Source organism: Carassius gibelio, chromosome B22, assembly GCF_023724105.1.
Source record: "Carassius gibelio isolate Cgi1373 ecotype wild population from Czech Republic chromosome B22, carGib1.2-hapl.c, whole genome shotgun sequence".
NCBI classification, from domain to species: domain Eukaryota; kingdom Metazoa; phylum Chordata; class Actinopteri; order Cypriniformes; family Cyprinidae; genus Carassius; species Carassius gibelio.
The window spans coordinates 23,097,777-23,111,738 of NC_068417.1; the positions used below are offsets into that span (position 1 = coordinate 23,097,777).

At 35.5% G+C, this 13,962-nt stretch overlaps 1 protein-coding gene across 4 annotated transcripts in view; it reads left to right on the forward strand.

The window, feature by feature from the left end:
• The window catches only part of LOC127988119 (SH3 domain-binding protein 4-A), a 33,038-nt gene extending 19,497 nt beyond the window's left edge, over positions 1-13,541 (forward strand). For all 4 annotated transcript variants that reach the window (XM_052590667.1, XM_052590668.1, XM_052590669.1 and 1 more), the window contains 2 exons: positions 11,735-11,923; positions 12,129-13,541. In XM_052590667.1, coding sequence (XP_052446627.1) covers positions 11,735-11,923; positions 12,129-12,353 — 414 coding nt within the window. In that variant the 3' untranslated portion in view covers positions 12,354-13,541. The remainder of the gene's footprint in view (positions 1-11,734; positions 11,924-12,128) is intronic.
• The last annotated feature ends 421 nt before the right edge of the window (positions 13,542-13,962 follow it).

The window sequence follows — 13,962 nt, forward strand, 5'->3', positions numbered from 1 at the left end:
TTGTTTAGAAATATTGAGGGAAAAGCTGAGACTTCTCACTTTCTCTCACTCTCCTACTTGCATTCTAATTTGCATACTATCTGCTATAAATAGTATGCGGGTTTAGAATTAGTGGATTCTCAATGATAGTATGCTAAAATTATATCAACAAGGAGCTCATGTGAGCTCATACAGCTTTGGATGATTTTTTTCTTGCACAACAAAAGAAAGTGCTTCAAAGTTAAGAAATATAGAATATTAAAGATACATATTAAATTAAAGTTAGATCATAATGATAAATATTAACACTGAAGCTTTGTTAGATTTCATGTATATACACATCTCTAGCAGGATATTATTACCATTAAATGTATTTCTTTTAAGAAACTTTAGAGAAATAATAAAAAAATTGAAGAATTCATTTAAATGTTAAAATTTTTGTTAGATTTTAGCCAAATGCATGCTGGAAATGTGAAATTGTATAAGTTATATGATGAAGGCGACTGGCTATTTTAGCTAGATACTAATGTTCAGATCTTTTCTGAGTGTTAGCATCTAGCAAATTTAAATGTATGTCAAAATATTGCATACTAGCATAAGTTTCTTACGTCAAATAAGTTTGTCTTATAGTTCAAATGTGTTAACAAGGTCAATAAGCATTCATCCCAGTTACCTTTTCAGAACCGTATTTCAAGACTTTGACTTATGCTAACCAAACCACAACATGAATGAATCGAAATCAATTGGAATTATTGCTTAAATTCGTCAGAATGTTATCAAGACCTGTAATAAATAACATCTCACAGCTGAGATCAAGCCGGTTTTGTTGACAAAGGTCCTAATTTCCTACAGTCACTTTTTCCATATGCACAGTGAGTTCTGACAGCAGACTTTTGAAGCCAATTTATTTCCTTAACCCTCAAGACAACAAGCCACGTTTACCTCACAGCTCTCAGTCAGGGCTGTCTGATCTGGTGTCTTGTGGTGCCAGCGGTGGATCTTGTCAGGTATAATCTATCTGATGATGGGGGAAACCAGGTGATGGGAGGATGCCGAGGGAGGCCAGTATAAATCCAGCAGCTATGATTCGTTTTCCAGGGCATGATAGATTCTGTGATGGATTACTTAGTAATTGAACGCTTGATATATCATCCCATCACTCCCTGAAATTAAAGTTAATGTGAGGGAGTCAGTTGCAAAATATGGGAAGATTATATTTTGAAAATGACCGAGTTGCAGTAAAGATATTTTCTTGTTATCATGAAAATATCAAGGTCTTTTAAATAGTTTTTCCAGGGCCTGAAAAAGTATTAAAAATGTTTAACAGATACAACTTGTTTAACAAAAGTCAACATTAACTGAGAATAATATATGCTTATTAATGTATGGTACCTTATTGTAAACTGTTACTACATTTCTGTAAACAAATACAATCCAAAAGTCTTGGATCATTGTTGAATATTTAACTTTTTTTTTTTTTTTCAAATATAATTCAGATCTATACATTACATGTTATATTAATGGCAACATTTGGGATTCTGACATTATGGTAATCTAACCTTTTCTCTAACAAAAACTTTATTTTCTTCTTTAAATTAGATTTAGGATCAGATATAAAATCTGATCTTTTATATTTTCTGTTCTTGGCTTAAAAATCTTGCTTAACTGCTATGGTCACCATTTACTTTTTATCATGAAAGAAAGAAAAAAAAAAATCTCCTTTTGTGCTCCACAAAAGAAAGTCATACAGAAAGACATTAAGGGTGAGTAAGTGATTAATTGTCTTTTTTTTTTTTTTTTTGGATGAACTGTTCCTTTAATACGTTGGCCAGAATGCATAACAAATCTGATATTATACATTCTCCCGCACAAGAAAAAAGCCTTTCAACTAGAAAATAAAAACTCGGCTCATTATTCTCGTCACTAGAGAGATAGAAAATCCTTGGTGGGTTCATTTTATGCAGTTTTACAAATAAGAAAGAAAATCTTTCGTCTTCCTCCCACTCATCAGCTTGCCTTCCCCCCCTACTGTTTCTTTTCTTTCTATCTTTTTTTGCTTCCCATCTCTCGCTAAACTACCAAAATGCAGGAAGCCACAGCAGGCATCTAAACTGTATAAAAAAAGATGCCAACATTCCTAAACTCACAGGTCAATTTTACCTGTCCATCATTCCCTTCAGGTTGTCTCCGGGGAAAGTGGACAATATTGTGCAGAGGGCGAGTGGCGCGGCAATCCCATTTGAGAGCATGTCTCTTATACTCAACCATTCAGCCGCTATTCCAACACTCTAATGGGTTTTTCTTCGTGATTGGAACTTTCCTGTAAAATCTGAAATTGGTTTCAATGCCACTTTCAGGCCTGAAACCCTAAGGACCAGCTTGTTGTTATAGTAAGTTTCGCTCAGAACTTAAAGGCTACTTCAGTTATTGGCGTGGTGTTTTCATGAATGAAACTAAACTGGAGATTCTTATCAGATGTAGTTTGTGATTAAATCTGACAGAACAAGTCAGTGAGAAATCCAGCCAAGTCCTTGAGGCTTTTAAAGTGAGTTAGAGTTAGGAAACATTGCTAAATATGTTTGGATTAGCATGCTAGCATAATTTGCATGCGATGTAGAGCATTTTAGCATTCCAGTGCATTCCAGTGTGCAGAATATCAGTGCAAACAGAATAAATAATAGTTGTTTGCTATTCCATATCCAGTGATAGACATTGGTTTTAGCATATCAGTGCATTATGGGTACTTTTCTGTTTAAGTATGTTTAGTAAATTCATAGTAGGGGTGGGTGAGATGACCAAAACCTTATGTCATGATATAAGTATTTGTATTCTATGTTAAAGATATGCATCACAATATATAATTATTTTTGCTTTAAGGTCTTTATGAAATACAAAATGTTGGTACCATAGACATTTATAAATTCTTGTCACAAGTTTAAATATCACAAAAAAAAACTAATACTATAAAATAATTAAAAAAACACTGCGTAATCAGTCAGCAATTAAATAAGGAGCAACTTTTAAACTTACCGTATTTTCCGGACTATAAGTCGCACTTTTTTTCATAGTTCGGCTGGTCCTGCGACTTAGAGTCAGGTGCGACTTATTTATCAAAATTAATTTGACATGAACCGAGAGAAATGAACCAAACGAAAACATTACCGTCTTCAGCCACGAGATGGCGCTCTACGTCTTCAGTGGTAGACTACAGGATACAGTGGTAGACTACAGGATAGTCTACCACTGAAGACGTAGAGCGCCCTCTCGCGGCTGGAGACGGTAATGTTTTCGTTTGGTTCATTTCTTTTGGTTCATTTCTACCCTCTGGCGGCTGGAGACTGTAATGTTTTCTCTTGGTGCTTGGTTCTAAATAAATGCGACTTATAGTCCGGTGCGTCTTATAGTCTGAAAAATACGGTAATTACAAGCAATAGGAAAGATCTACAGTAGAACAAATAATAAGAAATGCTACATAGTATAAAATAATAAAATGCATGTTCTTATGCATATTCTTCACTGTGTAAATTAAATATATAAAAAGTTACAAAAGTGATTTAGTCAAGAGAGAGATTTTCTCTCTTTTCTCGTTTGAGTAACATAAATGACAGACAGCAGGAATATTAGACTGCTGTCACTTTAAGAGCTGCCCGGATCAGACATACTGTTAAACTTTTTTTCTCAGCTGTTTGCTTCCACTTAAAAGCCTAGGGCTGTGCAAGTAATCGAATGCGATGATCATACTTATCTCGTCACTAAAGCCGGTTCTGTGATTAGTAGTAAAGGCCCCGATATACTTCAAGCAAAATTCATTTTTGCTCTTCGTTTGGGGGCAAATGAAGTTTGAAAAGGCTGAGCAACTGTTTCTGAACATTCTAATACCCCCGCATTGCTGGAGGCAGGGTGTAGATTAATGTAAATGTGTCGTGACGCTCACGTGTATGCCCTAAACAGAATAAAGATGCAATGATGGTGTACCTAGGTATGAGACGGGTAGCGATGTTCAGATTTTAGACACAAGAATAATTATTAGCAGCAGTTCAGTGTCAAGTTTGCAATACAAAACAACCTTTCCATTTCCACAATCAGTCCTTTAAGTATGAATGGCTCATAGTCTGAAAACTTTAGCATGATGTGGAAAAAGATATTGGAGTCAGTTTACTTTATTTAATCAGTATTTATTTATTTAATTTAACTGGGTAAATTATAACACTTTTTTTATATTTTATGTGATGTCATGATTAAAAAAAAAGGTTTATTATTGTATGTTCCTTTGGCATTTCATTTATTGTACACCTTTTAAATTTGCTTATTGAAAGAACAACAGCCGCAGCAGTATTTGAAACCCATATAGTTGGTACTTAATACCTTTTTTTTTAAATCTTTTATTTTAGTTTTTTTTTCATTGCTTTGAAAAATTTGCATCTGATGTTTCTCTGTCGCATTTTGTTGCAGTAAAACACCCATCCTTTGTGCACAGTATGAGATTTCTATATGTATACAAAACCCAAACTATTATCTATGGATTTTAAAGTATGTAAATTATACATATACTTGTTACATATAATGTTATCATTTTATTTTGTAAGCATATACAGATTTTCTTTAGGCCTGCTTTCATTTTTTTATATTTATGAACCTTTGAATTTCACCTCAGATATTTACCTACATAACTAAACCATTCCAAATCCAATCATCTTCCCTTTTGTATATTGAAGCATCTTGATGAGCTTGGCATCTGAAGTCTGATGTTATGAGAGCTGTTTGCCTTTGATAACACCCTGGTAGCGGATGGTTAAGTGTACACAGAGCTTCGAGATATGCTGTATTCCAAACCGTATCGTTCATTCTAGCCTCATTAAAGCGGTTGCAATTCTGAACAGGTGGCCCCCTGTCCTCCGGAATGTTCGCTGTTCTAATTCCATAACATTTCTTTTGTGATGGATAGGCACAAGAATTCTGATCATGCCTGAGGTCCCGTTCCTTCATGATTCATCATTTTCTTTATTAACCGGGTAATTCAGGAGGTATTCTGGTCCGATTGGATACGGGCAAAATGCTTGTTACATTCCAGTCGCGCTCTGGTTGGGACTTTACATTCCTGTGAGTCTGGAATCTGGATAGATATTCTGGTGAGGCGATGTTCTGCATTTTTCAAGTCAGATTTTAATCAAAAAGATGGATAGGAAGCCGTTCATGCTTTAGCAGACATCTAATTAAGTTTTCATGTTCATTTTTCCCCAAGTCTTCAAACCAAAACATCCAATCAATTATTATTTCATGTGACTTCTTTTGACTCTTACTACTCTATTAGTGGATACTCTTTATGGTCTTGCTAGTAAAACAAACATTGTAGACTAGAACATCATTCCCATTGTTTATAGAGTTTTTGGAAAGGCTTACAAAGATGAAAAAGCTCAGGAAGTGAATGCATAAATATAAGTCTATTCAGAGAGCGCAGTTCATTCAAACCATCTCTGGAAATAGACTCTTGACCCCGGGCTGACTAGACGCATTCAAACAGTAAATAAACCATCCATTTTAAAGCCAATTCTTTCTGACTTGGAGTAAAATACCATTGGGGACTCATTTATAAAGGGAATTGCTATCAATTGTTCTTTGACAAGAAGAAAGTAATAAATAGCACTTACAGTTCTTCACATTACTGTTCAAATCCGGTCCTGTGTTCCAGACTGGTTGTTGTAGTATTCCTGAACAAATGATTAATATGAACTAGTTTGTGAATTAAAACAAGCAGTGCGACCAATGCTGTACGATTCCTGAAGGATTGACTCTTTTTAAGGCTATTTTCAGCAGAACAGACTGTGTTCTCATTCTTGAAAAAATTATTTTCTTCCTTTATCTAATTGAAAACATACCATGCCAGCACTGTAGTTTGATTCCCAAACTAATGACTCCTAGAGACTCCTAAATTAGATCTTTTTAAGTAAGTTAAAGGGGGGGTGAAATGCTATTTCATGCATACTGAGTTTTTTACACTGTTAAAGAGTTGGATTCCCATGCTAAACATGGACAAAGTTTCAAAAATTAAGTTGTACGTTTGAAGGAGTATTTCTGTTCCAAAAATACTCCTTCCGGTTTGTCACAAGTTTCGGAAAGTTTTTTTCGAGTATGGCTCTGTGTGACGTTAGATGGAGCGGAATTTCCTTATATGGGTGCTAAGGGCGCGTCTGCCGGAAGAGCCCGGAAGAGCGCTCCCGTACAAGGCCCAGGTTGACGCTGGATTTGCACATCGTTTATTTCTTAAGGATAATGCAATCCCAACGAAAAAGGGTCACGATCGTGTGTTGGAACCGCAGGCGGTGAGTAAAACTGCTTCAAATATCTCTGTGTTGTTAACTTAGCTATCGGCGCGTAAGCACATCAAGTAAACAACATGCGATGTTGTTATCAAACTGCACTTTCCACATGTACAGCTTAAAAAAACAAAAAAAAACAAAGTGGAACTTAGTCATTTTCCAAAACCGCTAAGCAAATATATACAGTTTCAGTACATACCACATAGAGAAGCCTTTGCTGATGCTGCTCTTGTTAAATTTCAGCCTCTGGATCTGTGTCACAGCTTCCAGACGCGCTCAACACAAAATCCTACTGGCGCTCGTGATTCTTTAGCTCCGCCCACACGCCCACACGTTTCCGGGAAAAATCGGTACAGACTATCTTTCTCTTATGAATATAATAAAACTAAAGACTTTTTGGAGTTATGAAGGATGCAGTACTACTCTATAGGTACTCAAGATTAACAGGATATTGAGTGAAAACGAGCATTTCACCCCCCCTTTAAAGACTGTAACAAGCAATGTAGTCAGATTTCCAAGCAGATGCCTCTCATTTTTCTTTTTTTTCTTTTCTTTTTGTTTTGTGAATCAAAATCATAACCACCCTAACCAGTGTAGTTTCATTTCTGAACAAATGATTCTTATGAACCAATTGTTTTCAAACTAAGCATAAAGTTCACCACAGTGGTTTGTTTCCCCAACTAATGACTCTCTTAAACCAGTTGATTTTAGTGATTCAAAATAAAAAGCACAACTGATATAGTCTGATTCCGGAAGGAATGACTTTTAAGAGGTGATTTTTTTTAGATAATCAAAGACCATAAAGCGACCAATGAAAATAAATTCCTTAAAGAATGACTCTTCTAATGATTTTTCTTGAATGAAAACAATATGTCTCAAACAATGTTCTCCTTATACGCGCAACTGGTGTAGTCGAATTCCCCAAGCAATGGATCAATGGATATGATTCATTTTAGTGAATAAAAGATGTAATTTTGATTGGTGTAGTTAAATTCCTTAACAAATTACTCTTATGAACCTGGCTTTTTTTTGTATAAATTCCAAAACATACAAAGTGATTGGTCGAGTCTGGTTCCTGAATGATTTACTGAGCTGGTTACTTTTAGTGAATCAAAACAAAGTACTGTTTCGCCTATACTCCCAGATAATGACTCTACTGATAATTTTTTTTTTTTTCTTTTTTTTTTTTGCAAAATCTAAAACATACAATCCTTAAATTCGAAGCAATCTTTTTAGAAAGGTTTACAATGTGTTGTAGAGGTTACATAAATACAATTGCATATTTGAAATCTTTGCAAGTAATTATCTGAACGACTCATCTGTCATTGATTAAAGGTTAGCTGGGATGTTGTTAGGAGAAGTAATGCAATGCTGTACATTTCTTGCAATCATTTATGCGAGGTGAGGCTTCCAACAATAAATTACAAAGCCATTTGGCAAGAAAGAAAATTACCCGGGGCTGTTTGACTGAGCGTATTTTTCCCTCTAATGACTGTGACATTTTGCCATCTCATCCCAAATGTCAGGATTCAGCAGACCTCTTGGGTGCTTTCAACAAGAGTCTTCTCTTGGCTGAGAACGCAGGGAGGGCATTTGCCTGGAAGATCAGGCGTGGATTGGCCCACAATCAAATTAAAGCATGCTGAAAGAGAGATAGAGCAAGAAAGATTGAGGAAAAGCTCAGAGAAATAAGCAATAGATGGAAAGAGCTTTTCCAGGAAAGTATTATTGCATTCATAGACCATTTGCATCCTGTGTTGTCAAATAGCCTACTGTAAGTAAAAAAATTATGAAAAAAATTCTGCACCAATTAAGTAAAGCAAAACATTTTTTTTATAATTGACCTGTCGGTAAGCCCCTCCCCTCAGCACAGATGAGCCAATGGCACTCGGACATCTTTAGGTTTCATTGCCATAGAGATACACTGGAAGATCCTAAGCTCGCATCGGTTTAATGGTGTTCATGCTACTAAAAATGAAAAAAAAAATTGTTTTCTAATTTCAGTCAACCTGAGAGGATAGGCAATGTCATTTATTTTATTCAATTTCCTAAATCCAACCAAAACAGAGAAAAATGTCCGATAATATTCACAATGAAGACGAAAATTATATGTTTTTGGTTGTCACACTCTCATAAAGTTACACTTTTCATCTGCTCAAGCAGAACATTAATGTCATTTTTTGCTTCAGCAAGGTATCTCGGGCTAAAACTTGATAAGGTTAGCATTAACGTTAGTGAGTCCATGCTAACGTAAAAACCTAAATAGCGAACTGTTCTTGCGTTATGTATCGTGCAGTGAAAGTCAAAAACGCATAAACGAAGGTCTATATGAGAGTTCATCTACATATTAATCTGGTTAAATTTCAATTAAATTAATCTTACTCTGTGGTATATGAACAGTGTTGATCCGGGATGTTGTCATTGCGATTGTGACGACCTTAACATAATTCTCCCGTTTGAATTGTGATCTGTATTTTTAAATATTTCTTAAATATCTTTTATATATCCCTCCATGGCATATTTAAGTCCCACTTCAAGGTCCATCTGTGTCCCAAATATATTAAAAACTCCTCAGAAGAAGGTTTCCATTGACAGCTGTCATTGTGAGACAGTGAGCAATTCCATTTGTTTGTCCGAGTGAGCAACGTTAGCTAAGGGGGGTGCTGGGTGCGTAAATTCGATCAACAGAAGAAAAATACAAAAAGCTAAGGCAAAACATCTACACACCAAATTAATTGCAAGGTTCAAATTCCTTTTAACAAGAGTTGATTCCTGAAGATTTACAGAGGTGACAACAAAAACTGCATAAACAAAAAAAGTGACTGTGCACACGTTAAAAAAAAAGGAAACGTTTAAGTCCTGGCTGGACTATCTTCAGTGCGAAAAGAGTTAGAAAAAAAAAAGATAAACAAACATAGATTTTTCTAATTTAATTTCTAATATTTATTTTTATATATTTTAAGATTTATATATTTTTATAAAGTTAAATATAGTTGTATGTATAAACTGTAATGTGGTGCCTATTCAAAAATCCTGCGTTTAGCTTCAGTGGGCACTTTCTTGGCTTTTCCCCCCTCAGACTAAAGTACCTGTCATTAAGGTTTAGATTTACAGAAGCTTTCTGAAGTTGCGGTAAAGAATATTTATGCGTTCCTCAAACAAAAGATTGCTCAGTGCTGCAGGGGTATTAATCTGAAGTGGCCTCACAGCTTTATCGCGCTTTTGAAGTCATAGTCCATTCTTCCGGAAGTTTCCACCCCCCTCTTCTCACTTATACGTGTACAGTATCTCATAATGCAGTGAAAAGGAAGTCATCAACTTTATTTACCCAACAGGGAGGCGGCTCTCATGATTGTATGCATCTTATCATCTCACTGAAGATATCCCGTGGCTCTAGTTGTGCTTTTCTTTCCTCTCTTCCCTCGTTCGGCATCAAGCATGAAGGAGAATGAGGATTACCGCTCCATTCCGCAGGACCCCAGGGGTCCCTTCTCATTCCAAACATGGCTGTGTTTGTGTGTGTGGCAGGAAACCGGGTCGGTCAGGTCCTTTGAAGGGTTCAGTCACTCATCCGTGGAGGCCACAGAGCAAAGACCACAAATTCCTGACCTTGCATTTTTTTTGTACCTTATCCATCCTTTTCTTCATGACTGGATGGATTGTTGTTCTCCTGCTACACCTTTACATTCATTTTAAAACACATTTATCTCGGCATCAATATGATTTCACTCCTGTGGGAGGTTAGATCACTTTCTATAGTGTGTGTGCTGGGAGGAATGTGTGTGTGTGTGTGTGTGTGTTATTACTGGCTGTTTTTAACTTATCTGGTTTAATTTTAAGCTGTTTTGCACGAATATATATGGTCCTTAGTGTATTGTTTTTATTATATAGAGCAAGTTTAGGAATATTTAAAGTATAAAATATTATAATACATTATTAATACATCATTATACAAAATTAATATATTTATTATTTACACAGAAAAAAAAAGATTTACTGACCCAAACTTTTAAACAGTATTAACTATTTTTAAGTATAGAGGATACATTAAATTGATCAAAAGTGACAGATCAAAAGACATTTATAATGTTACAGAATGTTTATTTTGAGCTTTCTATTCATCAAAGAATCCTGAAGAAAATGTTTCACAGTTTATATTACTTAGAAAAATAAAATCAATATACATTTATAATCTATTATAAAATATTTATGAAATTAATAATTTACACAGAAGTTGTGAATTGATCAAAAGCGACAGATCAAAAGAAATCAATAATGTTAGAAAGTATTTATTTTGGACTTATCTCAAAATCCAAAAAAAAAAGAAGCAGTTTCCACAGAAATATTTTAATCAGCGTAACTGTTTTCAAAGTTGATCATAATTCTTGAGCAGCAAATCAGAAAAGTAGGATGATCCAATAAATGCTGCCCTTGTGAATCTAAGATAAATGGGGAAAGATCGTAAACTAGTGGTTAGAGAGTTTGACTCCTAACCCCAGGGTTGTGGGTTCGCACAAACTTGGGCTGGCAATTCCATGACTTAGGTGCCCTTGAGCAAGGCACCGAACCCCAAACTGCTCCCCGGGAGCCGCAGCATATAAATGGCTGCCCACTGCTCTGGGTGTGTGTTCACAGTGTGTGTGTTTTCACTGCTGTGTGTGCACTTCGGATGGGTTAAATGCAGAGCAGAACAAATTCTGAGTATGGGTCACCATACTTGGCTGAATGTCACTTCACTAAATCTTACTGATCCTAAACTTTAGAAAAATATTGTATGTGTTTATTGTAAGTCTTATATGGAAAAAATAGTATTTTCACATTATATTATCTATTATTCCATTGTCTATTTTGGAATATTAAATGTATATAAAATTAATTACAATTTTTAATCTCAATTTCACTGTCTAAAGTGAATTTGTAGGACATGAATGAAAATATACAATTAATGAATGGCAAGCCTGGCATACATGTAAAAACTGCTTCAAGTTATATAGAAATTCAGTTACATCATGGTGAATACCCCATAAGGCCTATTTGTGTCAATACACTATTGTCTATCATGGTGCTATAATGATCTCCAATCATGTTTTGAAGACCTCAATATACCACCCTATAGAAACAATCTTCATCCTAATAACCGTTATAATGAATCTCTTTAATGGTGTCATTATGAGATATAATGAACACTTTATGCAGGGCCAGAGGGCAGCAGTAATGTTAATTGTGTTGCTTGTGAAATATAAATTAAAAGACAAACGTTTAAGGTCAAGTGTGACTTAAAATATTAGTGAAATTGCAGTGCATTTTCATTTTTTACTTCGTGTGAGGCTGATAAAGATACAATTTAAGTCAAGCAAATGTACATGTTTGGCCTTTTCTTGTTTTTCTTGTGTGTTTGTAGATACTTAAAAAATGTCCCTCTTTCGTCTCTTACTCAGGCTCTTTTGAAGATCGATTGTCAGGGATTAGTGGCCCGACTCATAATGGACTTTGTGTTGCTGACTACGGCAGTGGAAGTGGCGCCTCGTTGGAGGGAACTCGCCGAAAAACTCGCCCGTGTTTCCAAGCAACAAATGGATGCCTACGAGGCTCCACACAGAGACAAAACCGGGATGGTGGACAGTGAGGTGAGGACACAACCTCCTTTCAGTATAGAGGAGAACAGTTTATGGCTGTGCAAAAAAAATTGAATGTGATTTCCATGCGCATCTCGTTAGTAAAGGTGCTTCTGTAATTAGTAGTAATATATGCATATATATGCACAACCCTGCAGTTCATATTTGTGAATACGATGAGATTATATAATCTCCATTTATTGTATCTCTATTTTAGGCCATGTGGAAACCAGCCTATGACTTCCTGTTGACGTGGGCCGCTCAGATTGGCGACAGTTACCGCGACGTCATCCACGAACTACACATGGGCCTGGACCGGATGAAAAATCCAATCACCAAACGCTGGAAACACCTTACCGGCACGCTTATCCTTGTCAATTGCCTTGAATTGCTTCGAAGCTCCGCCTTTAGCCCCACCCCCCACGATGACTTCGCCATTTAGCTCCACCTCCTCACAAATCAGTTTCAACATCACCACAGAAAACTGTACTAAACTTTTAATGGATTTACTCTTTTCTACGTCACCATCAGCTGTGAGTTTACCTCAATCCAAAAGCCCTGAGCACTTCCTGTACCCGCCTACGTCCATATAAGGGCATACGGAAAGCCAGTAAAGCCAAAACACAGAGTGTTTTAAGTGTAGCTATTTTTCGAGATTTCCGAAGGCATTTTTATCAGTTTTCTTCATTGCAATATCTATATTTTTTTATACCGGATGGCACAAAGGAAATTTTTATGATCACTTTGGCATTTTTCAAGAACAGTTTTTTTTCAGAAAAAAGCAGATTACATCTTTGTTCGTTACTAAAAACGAAGGTCTATTTTGTGACGTCACATTTACCCATGTTTATCTTGTTCTGGATGTTCTATATTTCGTTGCCAAACACTCACGCCTTCCACATTTGTGATTTTATTCCACTGATTTGTTGCTTCAGTTGCTTTGCACAAGAAGATGGATTACTAGAAACGTGAAACACTACAAACTGATTACATGAGAGGAAGGAGCATATGGCTTGTTAATGAGATGGTAAGTTCTGTGGCCCATGTGTGTTATCCCTTCAAGCTTTTGCAAAATTTGCATTTGTGAGACCAGATATCACACCATGTACTAGGTATTAAATTGCAGTGTTGCATTTGTTTCAATTGTGAGTCATTCATTGTGTTTTTGTCAAGTAAAAAACAAATGTAGTCAGATTAATAAATGAACAGATCATAGCATAGATTTTGTTTATGTCTATGATGATTTTTTTTTGTTCTACATTTGCATTTTTTGTACCTACAGTTTCTCCACTTTTAGACTTATGTTCTTTTAAAAGAGCTTTTTTTTTTAATAATAATAATCATTTATTTTACATCCCGTAATTGTCGAGGAGATTTTGTGCTGTTTTTTGGAACAGCATGTAGGGAAAAAGTGAATGTATTTAAAATATATATTCTGTGATATAGAGTTCTGTCACATTCATAAAATGTTTTTGTGTTAGCTCTTTGAGATGTTTGAAGTAGCTGTTTGAAAAGTTCTAATTCACACATTGTCTTAGTTGCAGCCAAATGTTTAGCAAGAAAACAAATTAAACATGCTGTCCCCATGTTGTTCCCATGGATTCAATAAAGCAGCTGTAAATTTAAAGTTCCTTGTTAGATTTCCGTTCTGTCTTTTATTTTGACTGTTTCTCGACTATTTGTCTCCATTTTCACTCCATTCTTATTGCAACTAGGAACTATTTCTAATTATTGCAACTTTCTCAAAAGTGCAACGTTATATCCGAAAATTGTGATTTCTCATGATTCTGATGTCACAATTGCAAATAATTTTATTGTTATTGCATTTGCATCCAGGGCTCGAATTAAGGGAAGATGCAAAATTACAAAAGGCATCACCTCAGTAAAACCACAATTCTCCTTTACCATCCCCTTTGGATTAATAATGTGTATTATTAAAAATGTATCATGCAAATCAAATGTTAAAATTGTCAACTTAACATAATTAAAGAATAACGGCGATTGGCCAATCAGAACTTGGTAAAATAACCTTATAATTCAAGAAATTAAAA